Source organism: Nothobranchius furzeri, chromosome 6, assembly GCF_043380555.1.
Source record: "Nothobranchius furzeri strain GRZ-AD chromosome 6, NfurGRZ-RIMD1, whole genome shotgun sequence".
NCBI lineage: Eukaryota > Metazoa > Chordata > Actinopteri > Cyprinodontiformes > Nothobranchiidae > Nothobranchius > Nothobranchius furzeri.
In genome coordinates this window covers 69189958-69209205 of record NC_091746.1, presented here as the reverse complement: position 1 = coordinate 69209205, position 19248 = coordinate 69189958, and the positions used below count along the sequence as shown (strand labels likewise).

Here is a 19248-nt window from a genome sequence, read left to right as displayed (position 1 = left end):
TCTCAACCAAATACACATTTGTACAATTTTATTTACAGTAAATTAGCTGATTTGTGCACCCTGCTATTCGACTTATTCATTTATTATAATTAGCTTTTTAAACTCTGGTTTTATTTACTTTAAGCATACTGTTTGGAGATGTATAATGTACCTCTGTCTTACATTAAGGGAACGTTACTTATACAATGTATTTTGTTATATACTGAGTAAACATTTAAAGTTGATTTAAAATTAATTATATAACGACGAAACTTGTCTGTTTGAATTCATTTATTCTGCTGTTGTAAGGTGCAAATCACAAAGAAAAAAATTGAAGATGAAGCCAAAAGAAACCAAAATGCCTGGGCTTGGTTAAAGGATAACCTCTAATTGAAACAAAATGAAACCTTTTTTTCAGGCTGAAAAACTCCACAGATGGTGCAAAAACACAAACGCCCCAAACTGGAAAGAAAATTAACAAAAAAAGTATTATCTACTGTTTTGGTGTTTCAGTCCTGTGTTGTTTTAGTGTCGACTTCATTAAAGCATCATTTACGAAATGTTGTCATGTTGCTTCAGGGCATTCATAAATGTACCCCCCCCCCCCCCCCCCTCTTATTTATTTTTCCTTATGGCGTGGGCAGGAGGTATGGGTGAGTTAGGTGTCTTCTGAAGGGGGGGTAAGACCGGACCTCCTGCAGAAGACAGGAGGCAGATCTCCTGCTTCAGAGCGTCCGCCTGCTGCCGTTGTTTCTTTACCAGCTCCTGGAGCTCCTGGATCCTCTTTTGGTTCTGACGCCTCCTGTGGTCCTGGTACGGCTGTTTGTCCTGGAGAAACACACACATGTGCAATTACAGGGTGGAGAAATGACAGGAACACCTGGAATCCAGTTTAAACGAGTAGGACCTGGCTGCAGGCATCAGCTGGCGTGTCACCGGAAGAACTTTCTAGCGAGAACAAGATGGCGGCTCATTACTTTTACCGGAAGATCGACGAGCGAAAGACCTTGGCCGGAAGTTGGTCTTTTTTGGCGGCCGCTTTTGTTTCAACCATACTCGGTGGGTTTCAAAGACGAAAGGTAAGGATGAAATTAACTAATTGTTGTAACCGTTCTTAAATGTGGGCACTTAAGCATTTAAAACCTTACCAGAAAATTATTGCAAAGGCACCGTGTTTCATAGCTAACCGTATCATTATCTTAAAACTAATGCAGGGAGTTCACAAGCTAACACAAAAGCTACATCAATAAAGCAATCAGCGATTGTAGCTTAGCTTTAACGTAGCTATTTGATTTTTCTGGTCTCCCTGTTTGTTAAACAGTTAAAGTAATAATATTAACTTTATATATAATTTAGATATGATATAAAGACCATGATTCTAATACTGACTTGACTGAAACGTTATTAATACACTTTTTTATAATCAAAAAGCGTAGATTTTCAGAAATTTGTAACACTAGTTTTCATACGAGGTTAAAGTTAGCTTCTGATTCGGGAAATGGCTAAAGGGCTAATCCACCCAGTTTTTCTCTACTCTGACCATTTTTAATCTGCTCTAGCTCAAAAACTACAACACATACACTCTTCACACCTGTTCTAGATTATTCTAGGCTCGTAGCAGAATGCATAAAACATAGATTGTGATTTGTGAACTTCTCTGATTTGTGAAACTTAAAAAAAAGACAGATTTATGTATTTATTTTTCAGCATCTGGTCCACACTGAAACTGGTCCTGTGCACCCTAAAATTGATTTTTTTTTTCTGGACAAGCTTAGCTTTCAATATCTCTAAATATGGCGCTTACACATTAGCGTCGGTACGGCTCCTTTAGGAACTGTACGGTACCGGAGTTTGGTTTCAGACACAGGTCCAATATACGTTCCGAGGCGACTCTTTTTTTTTTTTCAGACCTCCTCCCCAGTGGTCAGACTGGGACCGAGGTGATACTACAGACTGATTGGCCAGCTGAAATTACGCCTATCGCCTCCGATGCGCGGCCACAGCTGCGGCTCACTGCTCCCCTCCATGGGGAATTTCGCTACTGTGTGATGATGACTATGGAACTTTAACTTAAGTGTTGAAGCTGTACATAGTGGCTCTGTTAAGTAATTAAAGCAATTCTCTTTCTCTTCTTACAGAAAACATTATTTGCAGATGCAATATGCCTCGCAGAAGTTTGGCTCATTACCATTGTCCATATTGTTGTAAAACATTACTGAAAAAGGAGCAAATGGAACGCCACGTGAAGCTTTGTAGCACTACAACAACTTTAAATGAAGTGACCCCAAAATGGAACCCAGTGCTGTCTGTGTCCACCCCAGAGAGGCCGCCGCTACACGACGATGACTACACTTTGCTATATTGGACTTTTTATATTTGCAATAAAGTCCAAAGTGAAGAATTTATGTTATTTATTACTTGATTGGTCAAGCTGCCTCACAGAAATGATCTGTTGTTAAAAATTAAAATAAAAAGGTAATTAAATAAAAAATATGGAACACTCTGGAACTGTTTCTTCCTTTTCTTTCTTTTTTTTTGTTAATGTATCAAAAGTATCGGATCGCGACTCGGTATCGGCAGAATCTCTAAATCAAATGACTCGGACTCGAGGGCAAAAAAATCTGATCGGGACATCCTTAGTAAATGGTCTGTATTTGATGTAGCGCCTTCTTAGGGTTCTTCAGCCTCCCAAGGCACTTCACAACACAATCAGTCATTCACCCATTCACACACTGGTGGTGATGAGCTACGATGTAGCCACAGCTGCCCTGCAGCGCACTGACAGAGGCGAGACCACCGGTCCCTCCGACCACCACCAGCAGGCAAGATGGGTTAAGTGTCTTGCCCAAGGACACAACAGCAGCATTCTCTGGTCAGAGCTGGGATCGAACCTGCAACCTTCCGATTACTGGACAACCCGCTCTACCTCCTGAGCTACTGCATGTTCCGCAGTATTAGTACTAGTATTAGTACTAGACGCTTCACAAAAACAAAGATTTAAATATATAAAATTGGGAAAAATAAAAATTGTGATTAAAAAAATGTGAGGGAGGAGACCACCGAGTCCCTCGATCTCGATTGAGGGGGAGTGTTCCAGAGTCTGGGGGCCACAGCAGCAAATGATGCCATCATGCATCATTAGTGAAAAGTTCCTATATAAGGAACCCAGCAGGTTGCATCGAGTCACTGACTAGTGTCAGAGTCATTCCAGCAATGGTAAACGGCCTGTATTTGATATAGCGCCTTCTAGAGTCCTGGAACCCCCTAAGGCACTTTACAACACAATCAGTCATTCATCCATTCACACACACATTCACACCCTGGTGGGGATGAGCTACGATGTAGCCACAGCTGCCCTGGGGCGCACTGACAGAGGCGAGGCTGTCGAGCACTGGCGCCACCGGTCCCTCCGACCACCACCAGCAGGCAATCCTCATATTAAGCAAGCATGCAGCGATAGTGGAGAGGAAAACTCCTTTTAAATGGGAAGAAACCTCCAGAAGATCTTGGATAAGTATAAGCAGCCATCCACCATGACTCACTGGGGATGGAGAAGACAGAGCACACACACACACACACACACACACACACACACACACACACACACACACACACACACACAAATAAACTCATGAACTAGTAGTAATACTTTTTAAGTTAGAGTCATTACCTACGCTGATGAAAATGGAACGCTCCTCTTTTAGGGGGTGGGGGTGAAATGAGACATAAGGTGGACAGAAACGCTCCTCATTACACACATCTGACAGCTTTTCAGTAAATTCAACAGTGAACTTAAAGTTTTACCTTTTCTTAAAGGAGCCAGATCATGCTATTTTAAAGGCGGTGGTCACTAACTTAGGGGTAAAACTGGACGCGGATCTCAGATTTGATGCTCAGGTGAACAGTGTTGTGAGATCTTGCTTTTTTCATCTACGCCGCATTGCGAAAATTGAGCCATTTCTGTCCCATAATCATTTGGAAACTGTAATCCATGCCTTTATTACCTGCAGGCTGGATTACTGTAATTCGCTATATGCGGGGCTTAGACAAGCTCCAGTAGCACGCCTCCAGGCGGTTCAGAACTCTGCAGCCCGGTTGTTAACATCTACCAGGAGGTCTGAACATATAACACCAGTCCTACGTGCCTTGCATTGGCTCCCTGTTTTTTATCGCATCAGGTTTAAGGTCCTCCTGTTTGTGTTCAAGGCGTTAAACACAGGGGCTCCTAAATATCTTTCCGATGTCATCCACCAGCATGTCCCGGTGCGTTCCCTTAGGTCAGCTGACCAGAGATTACTAACTGTGCCTAGGTACAGCCTGAAGTCTCGTGGTAGTCGAGCTTTTTCAGTACTTGGACCAAGTCTCTGGAATGAGCTGCCAGCCGATGTAAAACAGGCCAAGTCATTAGAAACCTTTAAAGGAAGACTGAAAACACATCTGTTCTCGCTGGCTTTTGGACGTTGAAGTTGGGGGAAGTAGGCCGGATATGGAATGTGAACTGGCACTCAGGTTTTTGTACTGTATTTTAAAATGGATTTCTTATTGTATTTTTATAGGATTTATTACGGTATTTTACAGGGATTTTTTAATGTATTTTAATGGATTTTTTAATGTATTTTAATGGTCATATCTCTGTCCTATTGTGTGGCATTTTATTGATGTACAGCGCTTTGTTTGTCCATTCTGGCCATGTGAAAGCGCTCTATAAATAAAGTTGATTTGATTTGATTTGATTTAAGAGCATAGGTAGGAACTAGGAGTGTAACGGTTGGGGGGGGGGGGGGGGGGGGGGGGGGTGAACCAGTTCAGTCCACGTTAAAAAATTAATTTTTATTTGAGTGATTTAAGTGCAGCAGTTAAAAGTTTCCTGGGCGAGTTTCTGCATGGACGGTGTATTGAGTGACGCATGGTGGATGCATGCGCTCGATATCCGTTTAAAAATATGTGATCTGCAAATTCTGATCAAGGCCTTTCAGAGCGGATCAAACCAGCTGGCTGTCGCCGCTGCTGGAGGCTGTAGAGACGCTGAACTTAGCGTCACCCCTCCCTCCCTTCTCTCACACTGTGCGGGCACACAGCGGCAAAAATGTAAACAAACATGTCTGCTGAGCTCCCCCCCCCCCCCCGGGACAACTGATGTAAAGTTTTCATGCTACAACGAAAAATACGGCGCGGAGGAAGCTCGTTATTTAATGCGAGTTTTAAAGAAGAAACTCTGGGCGGTGTGAGGTGAGTTTTTAAGGCTCGCTGCAGAAATAAAAACAAGGAGCATCGACAGTCAAACGCAACACTTCCCAGCCAACATTGTCACGACAGCAACGTGGTGTCCACGGCCAAAAATAGTCACGCTCGGACGTCTTAAATTTGTCAAAAAATGTGTAACAGAAATTTCCCTAAAAATCCATTTTACATTTATATTTTTACATGTCAACATGTACATGTATCATTGTTATTTTGACAATTAGTTACGTGTATAGCATCCAGTAAATATTGGTCTGACGGTAACGTGGTGTCCACGGCCAAAAATGGTCTTGGTAGGACGGCTTCAGTTGGTAAAAGATAAGTAACTGAACATTTCCTAAGAATCCATTCAGATACATTTATGTCTACAGTTATCCAGGGTTACGCTGTTTTGACAATTTGTTACGTGTAGTTAAACAATAGAACATGCTGTGAATCAGACGTAACCTCACTGGGCGACAACACACACAACAAAGAGCTCAACTGGTTAGGAAACCGCCTGACAGGTTGGAAAATGCCAGATTCCACCTCCGGTGGCACAAAATTAAAAAAAAAAATTTTCAGTAATGATATTTTTTACAATAATGATATTTTTTTTACATTAATACAGTCATAATAAGCATAATTTTTAATTATTAAACGTCCAAATGAGACGCGCTGAAAGACGCTGATGTCACGGCTAGAAACGACGTCAGTTCAATTTTAATTTTTCAACCATGACGGGACGCGTCGGTTTGACGTTGTTTCAACGGCCATTAAACGTCCGAATGTTTGCTGGGTTGTCTGTATGAGCGTGACACTCATAGCTGCGCAAATAACCTGTGAAATGATTAAAGACATCACGCTAGATCAGCAGCCTGTGATGACACCTGGTTCTGCTCACAAGACAGAGACCCTGATCGCTGCACCCCCGGAACTTCAGCCAAAAATCGAGCAGGAAATTGCCTCCTTTTGCCCATCAGCCAAGTCCAACATTAGAAACCTGGGAGTTATTTTTGATCCGGTTTTAAGTTTAGACTCACACGTCAAAACCGTCTCCCACTCTTGTTTCTTCCAACTGAGAAACATTTCAAAAGTCTGTAAACTGGTTTCTACTGCAGATCTGGAAAAAATCATCCATGCCTTTATGTCATCACGCTTAGACTACTGTAACGCTCTTTTTACTGGTCTCAGCAAAACCTCCCTCTCACGCCTTCAAGCCATCCAAAATGCAGCAGCCAGACTCCTAACCAAATCCAGCAGACGAGCTCACATCACCCCAGTTTTACAGTCCCTCCACTGGCTCCCGGTAGAATTTAGAATACAGTTTAAAGTTTTAGTCCTGACCTATAGAGCTCTTAACAACCAGGCTCCAAGCTACCTATCTGAGCTTTTATCCCCACACACCACCTCTCGGAACCTCAGATCCACATCTGAAAGCCTCCTGGCTGTTCCTCGAACCAGACTGAAAACCAAAGGGGACAGGGCCTTTCAGACTATTGCACCCAGACTTTGGAACAGTCTACCTTCAAATCTCCGTCTTTCTAACACTGTAGAGGTCTTTAAAAATCATCTAAAAACTCACCTTTTCATCCAGGCGTTCCCTCCCTAAATGTCTCATAAAGATGGCTTTGTTCAGGTTCACACCTTCACTTTCTTTATACTCATGATTTTATTTTCTATTTTATCACTGCTATTGTTTTTCTGATGTTTTTATTGGTTAGAGGTATTTGCCCTGATCTTTATCATGTTGTACAGCGCTTTGTGATTTATATCTGTGAAAGGCGCTATATAAATAAACTTTTACTTACTTACTTACTAGCTTCACAGAGCTTCGTCTCAGCTGTTATTTTCGTTGAGGAGTGTGCACGTACAGCATGCGCGCCTTGTGCACGAGCCTCTGCCATTACGCTTTTGGCCAGAGGGGGCAATCGCGAGCATAAAAATTCAAAACTCCTTAATGCCCCTTTAAACCTTTGTCAGCTGTGCTGAAGAGAAAGCTACAGAACCACATTATTTAATTAATTAGCTGCACGTTCTCCTGTCCTCTGTCCTCCGGGCCACACACACACACACACACACACACACACACACACACGGGACTGTCTCAGCTGTTATTTTCGTTAAGGAGTGTGCAAGTAAAGCATGCGCGCCTCGTGCACGAGCCTCTGCCATTACGCTTTTGGCCAGAGGGGGCAATCGCGAGCATAAAAATTCAAAACTCCTTAATGCCCCTTTAAACCTTTGTCGGCTGTGCTGAAGAGAAAGGTATAGAACCTTCGTCTTCGTCTTCCTCCGCTTATCCGGGTCCGGGTCGCGGGGGCAGCATCCCAATTAGGGAGCTCCAGGCCGTCCTCTCCCCGGCCTTGTCCACCAGCTCCTCCGGCAGGACCCCAAGGCGTTCCCGGACCAGATTGGAGATGTAACCTCTCCAACGTGTCCTGGGTCGACCCGGGGGCCTTCTGCCGGCAGGACATGCCCGAAACACCTCCCCGGGGAGGCGTCCAGGAGGCATCCTGACCAGATGCCCAAACAACCTCAACTGGCTCCTTTCGATCCGGAGGAGCAGCGGTTCTACTCCGAGTCCCTCCCGAATGTCCGAGCTCCTCACCCTATCTCTAAGGCTGAGCCCGGCCACCCTAAGGAGGAAACTCATTTCGGCCGCTTGTATCCGCGATCTCGTTCTTTCGGTCAATACCCAAAGCTCATGACCATAGGTGAGGATTGGGACGTAGATCGACCGGTAAATCGAGAGCCTGGCTTTCTGGCTCAGCTCCCTCTTCCCCACGACAGATCGGCTCAGCGTCCGCATCACTGCAGACGCCGAACCAATCCGCCTGTCGATCTCCCGATCCCTCCTACCCTCACTCGTGAACAAGACCCCGAGATACTTAAACTCCTCCACTTGAGGTAGGACCTCTCCCCCGACCCGGAGGTGGCAAGCCACCCTTTTCCGGTCGAGAACCATGGTCTCAGATTTGGAGGTGCTGATCCTCATCCCAGCCGCTTCACATTCGGCCGCGAACCTACCCAGCAAGAGCTGAAGGTCAGAGCTGGATGAAGCTAGGAGGACCACATCATCCGCAAAAAGCAGAGACGAGATTCTCCTGCCACCAAACTCGACACACTCCACACCACGGCTGCGTCTAGAAATTCTGTCCATAAAAGTGATGAACAGAACCGGTGACAAAGGGCAGCCCTGGCGGAGTCCAACCCTCACTGGGAACAGGTCCGACTTACTACCGGCTATGCGGACCAAACTCACGCTCCTCTGGTAAAGGGACTGAATGGCCCTTAACAGAAAGCCACCCACCCCATACTCCTGGAGCGTCCCCCACAGGGTGCCCCTGGGGACACGGTCATAAGCCTTCTCCAAATCCACAAAGCACATGTGGATTGGTTGGGCAAACTCCCATGCCCCCTCCATCACCCTTGCAAGGGTATAGAGCTGGTCCACAGTTCCACGGCCAGGACGAAAACCACATTGCTCCTCCTCTATCTGAGATTCAACTATCGATCGGACCCTCCTCTCCAGTACCTTGGCGTAGACCTTTCCAGGGAGGCTGAGGAGTGTGATCCCCCTATAGTTGGAACACACCCTCAGGTCACCCTTCTTAAAGATGGGGACCACCACCCCGGTCTGCCACTCCCTAGGAACTGCCCCCGATGACCACGCAATGTTGTAGAGACGTGTCAACCATGACAGCCCTACAACATCCATAGCCTTGAGATACCCAGGACGAACCTCATCCGCCCCCGGGGCTCCGCCGCTGTGTAGTTGTTTGACTACCTCAGCAACTTCTGCCCCCGAGATCGGACAGTCCATCCCCAGGCCTCCCAGCTCTGGTTCCTCCTCGGAATGCGCATTGGTGGGATTGAGGAGCTCCTCAAAGTATTCCTTCCACCGTCCGACTATAGCCTCAGTTGACGTCAGCAGCTCCCCATCCCCACTGTAAACAGTGTGAGCGAGTTGCTGCCTTCCTCTCCTGAGGCGCCGGACAGTTTGCCAGAACCTCTTTGGAGCCGATCGATAGTCTTTCTCCATGGCCTCACCAAACTCCTCCCACGCCCGAGATTTTGCCTCGGCAACTGCCACTGCTGCACCCCGCTTGGCTATCCGGTACCTGTCTGCTGCCTCCGGAGACCCACAGACCAGCCACGCCCTGTAGGCCTCCTTCTTCAGCCTGACGGCTCCCCGAACCTCTGGTGTCCACCAGCGGGTACGGGTGTACTGAATGTTTGCACTGATTGCCGATCACGCTTCAACTGAGTTGTCCTCTGTCAGAAGGATTGGCACTCCACAGTGATGTAGTCCAAGTAGTTTTATTAAAGAGGTAGCAGATGACATCAACAGGCTGTACAACATTAGTGGTGAGGCAATTGCATTCCCATCTATGAATGCAGGTAAAGGGAGTGTGAGTGTGCAGGAGTATGTGGGTGTGGTAATCTGTTAACAGAAAGAACAACCATTAGTATGGATAGCAGTGTTGAGGGTCTGACCTCATGAGGAAATTACTATGCAGTGATTTTCTCCAAAATGACTGTGCTTAAATTGCTCTGAAAAGCAAATAATCACATCAGCGCCAAGAAACTTCATTTCCCATGATGCTTTGCACACGGAAGCATTGGGATGATGTCACCGCCTAATACCAGAAACACGTTCTGCGCATGTGCGGGAGGCGGGAGCTTGGAGCTTTCCCGCGAACTAAGACCATAAATCTTCAGCAGAGACAAAGAATCCTCGTTCTTTTGCCCAGGATACCTGGCGGTGAGGACACGCTTGTCGAACGCTCCGACTTCTTTGAGCACGCGGAAGCTCTAAGAGCCAAGTTGAGCCCACGGGACCGCTGATCTGCTCGTTTCTGCTCCCCTCCAGCTGATGTTTGAGGACACAGAACCCGCGGAGGGAAACAACAACTCCATCCAGCTCTCAGAAACGCTGTAAGTTGTCAAACTCAGCCCAAAAGGAACTTCGTTTTCTTTGTGTCCAGCCGTGGAGAAACACTCGTGGAGCCAAACAACGGAGAAAGCATCAAACCGGCGGATGACGCTGAAAACTGCGGAGAAACACGGAGAACCGTCAAATCAAAAGGGGGAGGGACGCCTCGCTCTTTTGGTGATCAGAAAACTCATTTTTCTCTCATTCTTTTCTTCTCCCGTTTCCTCTATAGTCCAGAATAAGCAATAAAACCGCGCTATTGCTTAAAAAAAGTAGCTTCGTGTTTTCCTCTTTCGTTCCAAATTCGTCCTTCGGGTCATTTTGAAAGAATAAACTGCTTATTAATCATTGTTTGGTATCTTTAAATGTTCGGCCATGGCCAGGCTGATAAACTAAGGATATTAACTCGTGATTAATCTTTTGTGTTGTTGCATGATCCTTTGAAATGTTTTGAGTGATTTAAGGTTAAGTTACTACTGATTCTAAGTGCTTTGGAAGTTAAAGTGCAAGTTGCCACCCACACTTTAGCCAGACAAAGGGGTCAGCCATCTTGTATTCAAGACTCCATTTTGAATCCATACACACGCACACACACACACACACACACATACACACTACTCCTTTGTGAGAACAAAGGACCCCATTCATACATCCTCCATCACATGCAAACACATCCATCTTCAATCATATCACACGGTTATTATTCATCTATTCCACTGTTTATTCATTTGACAAATTGTTAATTAAATGTTATAAAATTCAGATTTTTGTGTCCAGTAGCTTTGTTGTGTCGAAGAGAAGTCTCTGCTCCAAGGATTCTACGAACTTCAAGAAAGACTGATAAGAGTTTTGGATTCAAATTTTCCCCGGTAAAAGGGGAATGGTGCCCCGTATATCTAAGAATATCTTAATTAATTAATAAATCAGTAAATATTCCCATATTTACAGAATTTATTGAAGAATCCAAAAGTAAGTTGAAGCTTACTAATTGTTCGCTCCTAATAACCCCAACATTTTATTGGTGCCCCGTGTGAGGCTTGGATACACAGAGATTTCTATCCGGCACAAACAAACAAATAAATCCAAAGAGCTTGAATTAAAAATAATCCGTTGTTCAGCCTTGAACCAGCAACAGAGTGGTGCTGATTTCGCTGAGCAGGAAGCTGCATCGAACTCTCACCAGTAACTCAGTGCTTCTTTAAAGGTGCAACGTGTAATTAATTCTGGCTAACCTTTTAGGTTAAAATTCAGCTTTTCCTTAAAGGTGCAACGTGTAATTAATTCTGGCTAACCTTTTAGGTTAAAATTCAGTTTTTCCTTAAAGGTGCAACGTGTAATTAATTCTGGCTAACCTTTTAGGTTAAAATTCAGTTCCTCATTAAAGGTGCAGCGTGTAAGTAATTCTGACTAACCCTTTTAGGCTAAAATTAACTGCTAATTTAGCGACTTTAACTCACAGTGGCTATTATAACTAACTGAAACCTTCACTCAAAGACTGATAACACCTTGTTTGCTAATATTCTGAAGGAATAACTAGCATATTTAACACTGCAAGTGTTGTAAGACGTTGCTACGGCAACGCACCAGCTTTTGCTAAAATACTGAAAGGAATAGTATTTTAGGCGTTAGTCACGGCATTCCGTGCAATCTTAAAACGCTAAAACCTGTGCGCACAAAGGTTAATTTAGTGTTTTTCTGCTACAAAGCTAGCAGTTGCTGCCCAAAAGGTGCAGCTTGAGCTATCTGCAGAAGCTCTACTAGGCTATTTTTGGTTCGGTTGTTAAAAATGGAGGGACAGAGTAGTGAACTGACCAACTCCCAGCAACCAGGTGGCGCTGCGGCCCACGACTATGAACCTGGCCTACTTTCTGGACAAATATTGTCCAAACTGGTCGCGGTTGCTCGAGAACCCGACTACCCTTCTAGGGATTTCACTGAAGAACAGCGTAGCGACGAGCTAGAAGCTGTAATTGATCAAATAGAAAACCCGGATGGTACAAAACCAATCCAGGTTCACTTAGCTAAGTTAGCCCTGATCCTCTATCAGAGAGGACTCCAACGTGGTCAGAAGATCATGAACCTCCAGAGCATGCTAGCTGAAAGGCAGCAAAATGGAAGGCAGAAGGATGACGAGGAGGAAGACAGCACCGATTCTGGGGAAGATGGGGAGAAGACCCCGCCCCCTTCTGCTGATGACAACAGACAGTGGGAAGGGGGGGAACACCGTGACTCTGAGGCTGAGCCAGAGTGCTCTCCCACGCCGGTACGAAAGCAAGCCGGCAAAGCCAACCAGGGTCCGCCCAGGACGATCGCCAAAGACCAATTGGTTTCCTCCACCCAAGGTAGCGAGGGACCGCCGTCCCGCCGTAAAGGTAGGCTACCTCCTGATACGGCTCCATACGATAATCAACAGTATGTGGTGTGGGACTATCTGGACGGACGCACGCCGCAGGGGAGAGATGAAGCTTATCTGTCCCAACCTTCGGCCCCGTTCCCTACACACACTATAGGGCATTCAGGACCATCTAGGGGCCGAGGGCAGTTCGCCCTCGAATCCCAGGTTGGACCACCACCCTCATCTTCACGGCCTTCTCAATCAGTGAGAAGTCGACCAGCTGAGCGGCACCTCTATTTAGACCGCTCCCCCAGTCCACAAAGGGTGCAAGGTGCCGATTGGGGTTATGCACCCCAAGCTGCACCTCAACCATCCACCCATCCTAGCTACTCCGGTATTCGGCATGCCGATAACCAGCTGCATGACCAAGCATCATACGCCAGTCCGTACCCGGACAGAGCGTATTACGCAGAAGCCCCAGTTGAAAGACGCAGGCTGCACTACGCAGACGTGCCCCGGGAGGAGGACCTCCCAAGACACCCACGTGACGTGCCAGCAGCCCGCCACAACATGCCGAACCCCGATTTGGGCCCCAGGAGTCAACATTGGGAGCCCAGAGCACACCAGCGATATCCAGCGCCTTCTGAGACAGACCGTGGGTCAGAGTCAGAGGATGACGCGCCGTACCGTGAGTCAGGGCTCCGTGTACGTCAAATTGAATCGCTAGCTAAAGACATAGAACGCTTTGATCCTAACACCAATGAATCCAACGTCGACGATTATCTCAGGGAGATAGAACGTTGTCTGCTTGATCTTCCAGCACCCTCTTCAAGGGAAAAGCTCAAGCTAATTTGGAAAACCACATCTAGAACGGTGCACGGTTTCATGGAAACTCTACCACCTGACATTCGTGATCGGTACTCCTCGCTCTGCCGAGCGTTGAGAGATGAATACGCCACGTATGCAGACTCTGCGTCAGCTACAATGGGGGCCTTCTCCATCAAACACGGGAGGAACGAACCCCCCAGAGAGTATTATCGCCGACTCAAAAGTGCTTATTTCCAAGGTCGAAACGGCCCTGGGCTCGAGGAAGACCCTGCCTTCAGATCCCTGTTCATTCACAACCTGCACGAGTGTGTTCGCTCCGAAGTCTCAATGTATTGTCGGATGAAAAAACTGACAACTCAGGAGATTAGGAGATACGCTCAACAGGCTTGGGAAGCCGGCGGAAAGCCCCAAAAGCCTGACGCACATCACCGCGTCATGCACCTAACTCCCGACACCGAGCCGCGTTTGGAGCTTGAAGGCACAGAAGCTCCACCCACTAAGCCAAAATCTGCTAAACCTAGACCTGCTAAACCGCGAGAGCAGTCCCAATCTCCTCAACAGGGGAAGGGGGGTGCTGATTGGCCACCTAGGTCTGGACAATCAGACAGGAAGTGGCCCAACCAAAACCAACGGCAGGCAGGTCGGAACAGTGGAAGGTTTAAGGAGCGCCGCCCACAGGTAGGTCCCGAACACAAGTCCGCAGGTGAGTACTTGACCAAAGCCGACCTCCAGGAGATGTTTCAGCAGTTCCTAGCTAAACAGAAGGAACAGCTGAGATCTGCAGATGAGACCCCTGAACCAAAGTCTGCTTCTAAGAAGCCAGACTCAGAGCCAACGTCCGCATGACTAGGCGTGGCTCAACCCCCCAGCGTGGCCAGGACTTACCTGATCAGTTGGGGAAACACTACTGGTAGACCACAGGAGTCTCCTGAAATCTACCCCCCAGAGAAACCAGATACTAAATTTCTGAAGTTCCTTGGTGACTTAACAAACCATGATCATGCTCGCCGTTTGTACTGTAGCACCAATCTAGGTGGATGCATACAAGTTGATGCTCTGCTGGATACCGGCTCAGAAATCACCCTGATGTGCTCCACATTGTTCCATCGCGTGTCTGACACCATGCGGTCGCTCGGGAAACCAGTCCAGGTTGAACCTTGTGACCTGAAAATCACCAGCTACACCCAGACCCGGGAGTGTATCACTCACCGGGCGTGGCTGGATATCACCTTCCAAGACATGACTCTGGTTCACCCGTTTTATGTCTGCCAGCTAGACACTGAACCACTTCTCATTGGTCAGGACCTGCTTGAACGTCTAGCTCCCCTCATCGACTGCCAGAAGGGTCAACTGTGGGCCCAGGTGGACACACCTAAGCCCTGGAACCCAGATAGCAGCCGACCATCCTCCATTCTTGAAGTCAGCATAAGTGAGCCGCAAAACCCTTGTTCCAAGGTCATGCCCCTTCCTACGGCTCCCACAGACGATGTCCGCCTGCAAAGGCACGAAACCGCTCCTGGAACTCCTCTCTGCACACATTCATCTTTTCTCTGCTCGCTGAAGAACGTCAGCCTGCAGCCATATGCACCACACATAGTTGGTGGTCTTACCATCAACTGCACCCACATCTCAGATGCTCGCCTTGCTCTTTGGTCGGAAAAGTCAGCCATCAGCCAGCAGATGTTTGAACACCTGCGTCAGAAGGACCCCCTTCTGGTCAGTGTGACACGTAGCCATCGGCTCTTGTCACCTACTTGGCCGCAGAGGCTCCTGAAAGCGCCAGAGGTCTGCTCTCTGACTATCCAGCTTGGAGCAAGACAGCTCACACATACATTCAGCATCATACCACAGCTTGATCCACCTGCACTCATCGGAGCAGATCTGCTGGTTCGACTCGGTGCCCAGCTGGACACTTGCAATCAAGTCCTTTGGGCCCGGGCCACACCATCCTCTGAGCCTGGCTCAGAAGGCCCTGAACACTTGCTGTCCGGTCAGACCATTCCACAGGCCTGCCGTGCAGTGGTTGAGGCCAGCACGGTTCTGCCCCCACAGGTCAAAGGAGTGCCCGTTCGTCTGACTCTGATGAAGCATCAGAAGCTGCCAGGCACACAGGCCTTCTTCCAGCCATCACCACACTTCTTGGAGCTCAACTTAGCCGTCTGTGGCACGCCACTCTTGGAGCTGAACAATCGTTCTGCGTACTTGTTGGTCGAAAATCCGACCCAGAGTCCTATCCACCTGCCGGCAGGAAAGCCCTTGGGCATGCTGATAGATAGCTCATTCCATGACTTCGAACTTTCAGTCCCCGTGATCGGACAACTTCCGTTGTTCTTGAACGACAGACAGGTTGGTGCAGACACATTCAGTACTTTCCCTTCACAAATGATTACCATCAAGCGGCATGAAGCCCTTCCTGAGGAACCCATTTGCAGTGCAACCTTAGATACTGACGGCGGTCAGTGTCTAACGGTTTTTGCAATAAATACTCAACCCTCTGAGTCACCGGTTGAAAGCCCGGAACACCAGAGACCCTCCTCCTCTGAACCTTATGACGGCTTCGAGGCCGAAGTCAGCCAGCAGCTTGACAAAGCGGATGCGCTGGAGTCAGAGGAGCAGAGAGCAGCGCTTAGAAGCCTGTTCTATGAGTTTCAGTCCATCTTATCCAGGGACTCCCTGGACTGTGGACTCACAAACCTGCATACGGTTCGCATTCCAACGAACCCGAATGCCCCTCCTACTTTTGTACGTCAGTACAAGATTCCCCTCGCTGCTTATGAGTCGATCCAGGAGATCCTCGATCAGCTGAAGGAGAAAAACATCATCAGAGAGTGTAACTCCACTTACAACTCTCCCATCTGGCCGGTTCTGAAACCGACTGGGAAATGGCGTCTCACCATAGACTATCGCGCACTGAACAAACAAGTACCTCTCTCCAGGTGGCCTATGATCCATTTAGATCAGGAGCTAGCCAGAGTCAGAGATGCTCGTTTCTTCTCTACGGTTGACGTAGCCAACGGCTTCTGGACCATGAAGGTTGAGCCGGCGGACCAGTATAAACTGGCTTTCTCCTTTGGAAATCGCCAATATACTTGGAACCGCTGCCCCTTTGGCTACTCTAACTCACCTGCCGAGTTCAACATCTTCCTCCACAAAGCCATGTCAGATGCTGCTTCCAGAGGGAACCTCATATATGTCGATGACATCTTGATGAGGAGTCGAACCTTCGAGGAGCACCTGGCCGAACTCCGTCACGTGCTGCAACAGCTCGCTGACGCCGGAGCTAAATTGGCGATTCTCAAGGGACAGTGGTGTCGAACCAAAGTGGAGTATGTTGGACTGCTGGTGGGCCCTAATGGAGTCGAGCCCCAAGCGGGACGCATTAGAGCCATTCAGGACATCAAAGCCCCAGCTAATCTGACCGAACTCAGGAGCTTCCTCGGAGTCTGCAACTACTCCAGGCAGTTCATTGAGGAGTACGCTGAAATAGCGAGGCCCCTCACTGAGCTGCTTCAGAACGACACACCTTTCGTGTGGGACAGACCCCAAGAACACTCCTTCCAGTTCCTAAAACAGAAGTTGGCGTCCGCACCCTGTCTGGCTTACCCAGACAAGGATAAAGAGTTCTACATAGAGGCTACTTTCTCCTCTCACTGCCTGAGCGCTGCTTTGAAGCAGAAACACGATCAGGACATGAGAGTTGTGGCATACGCCAGCAAGCCTCTGAGCAAGGTGGAACTCCAGTTCTCAGACTGCGAGAGAGCTCTCCTCTCTACAGTCTGGGCCGTCGAACACTTTCGTAGTTACATCGGTGGACAGAAAGTGATCATTGAAACGTGTCATCAGCCTGTTACCTTCCTAAACAGCCAGCGTCTGCGCGAAGGAAGAGTGTCAAACAGCCGCATTGCGACGTGGATGATGGTGCTCCAAGGATATAACATTGAGGTCAAGTATGGTCAGAACACCAAGCTAGCGCTAGGACAAGGGCTAGCAGGCTGCCAGCAATGTGACTCTGACTCCGTCATGGGCCCCCTGGACACACCTGCCGCAGTCTACCCAACCGCATCCAATCATCGCTACTTTGATGAGAATGTTTGCCAAGGGCTTCCGAAAGTTTACACTGATGGATGCGCCTACCTTCACGAAGGCCAGCTCCGTGCCGGGGTTGGAGTCGTTTGGGTGGACTGTGACACTAAGCAACCAAATCACTACCGGTTGGGCCAAAAGTCTAGTCAGTACGCCGAAATTGCTGCAGTGTTGATAACCCTCCAGCAGGCGGCAGCCTTGGACATCACTCAAATCGTCCTTTGCTCTGATTCAAACTACGCTAGACACAGCTTCATTTCTCACTTCCCCATGTGGAAGGAGAACAACATGAAAAATGCCAGGAACAGAGACGTGAAACACTCAAAGTTATTCCTAGCGTGTGATCTGCTCACCACCGAGAAAGGCATAATGGTCTACTGGAAAAAGGTCAAAGGTCACTCCAGGACCCTAGGTCCGGAGAAAGATGGTAATGACGAAGCGGACCGCCTTGCTAAGCTCGGTGCTGACCAGGGAACCTGTTGGGAATTCAAAGACGAGTGGCTTCCACCCAAGGCCGTTCACAAGGTCTGCGCGATTACTCGTCGCCATGCTAAACAGGCAGACGAACCTCGGACCGTTGAGGTACCCGTGTTTCTAGGCAGACAACCACATGACGCGGACCTAGTCACCATGCAGGAACAAGATCCTGACCTGAAGCTCATCCGCGAGCTTCTCCAAAAGGGCCCGATGTCTAAACAACCGTCATCACCTACTGGCGCAAGCCGAGATTTGGTAACCCTGCATCGTCAACTCGCGCACCTGAAACTACAAAACGATTTGTTAGTTTACATGCGTGACGATCACAGTCCGCCGCGCTGGGTTGTTCCACTCGACCACAGAGGAGTGATGCTTGCCTACGCCCACGACACTCTGGTTGGAGGTCACCGCGGAGCAAAAGCTACCCTCGCGTCACTGACAGAAGTAGCATATTGGCCATCGATGTCCAAGGACGTACACAGCTATGTCCAAGGCTGCCTTGTCTGTGCCCGGTTTCAACACTCCCAGCCGCTTGCTAGAGCACCACTGCAACGCAGGGGAATAACCTTCCCTTGGTCCCACCTGCAGATCGACTGGGTTGGACCGGTTCCCAAATCAGCAAGAGGAAACAAATATATGCTAACTGTAACTTGCAGTTTCACAAAGTGGGTGGAATGCCTTCCAGCGCCAAACGATACAGCCGTCACAACCGCTGTACTGCTGATTAACCACGTTTTCAGTCGATGGGGACTTCCACTCTGCATTGACTCTGACCGAGGAACTCATTTCACATCCAGTGTAATGACGTCCCTGTTTGAACTTCTGGGAGTGGAAGTGAGATTCCACCTTCCCTATCACCCACAGTCATCCGGACAGGTCGAACGGATGAACCGCACGGTCGTCTCCATGCTCAAAAAGTACGTCTGCTCCACTGGGAAGGACTGGGACGTCAAGCTCCCTCTGGTCCTGATGGCCATACGGTCTACTCCCCAGCGATCCACGGGAGTTACGCCCTTTGAGATGATGACCGGCAGACTGATGACTCTACCACTGCACCTCCTGTATCACCCAGAGGATGTCAGTGTTGCCACTGCCTATACCGCTCATCAGTATGTGGCAGACTTGAAAACACACCTCAGAGCTACGTTCGCGCATGCTCAGAAGAAACTGGAGACAAACGTAGAAGGCGCTAAAGCCTACTACGACCAAAAGACAACCAGCCGCGAATACGAGGTGGGTGACAAAGTATTCTACTTTCGGTTCGCCCAACTGGCACGCAAAGCTAAGAAGTTCCTGCCCTGCTGGTCAGGACCATTTGAGATTGTGGCAAAACTCTCTCCAGTTGCATACAGGTTACGCATCACCAAAGCAAGACAGGAGCCTGTCT

General features: G+C 48.2%; 1 protein-coding gene across 2 annotated transcripts in view; it reads right to left on the bottom strand.

Annotated features, from left to right (window-relative positions):
- Window positions 1–264: 264 nt before the first annotated feature.
- Window positions 265–19248, bottom strand: part of LOC107374951 (cilia- and flagella-associated protein 44) — an 85367-nt gene continuing 66383 nt past the window's right edge. For both annotated transcript variants that reach the window (XM_015943252.3, XM_070552487.1), the window contains one exon: window positions 265–807. In XM_015943252.3, coding sequence (XP_015798738.3) covers window positions 595–807 — 213 coding nt within the window. In that variant the 3' untranslated portion in view covers window positions 265–594. The remainder of the gene's footprint in view (window positions 808–19248) is intronic.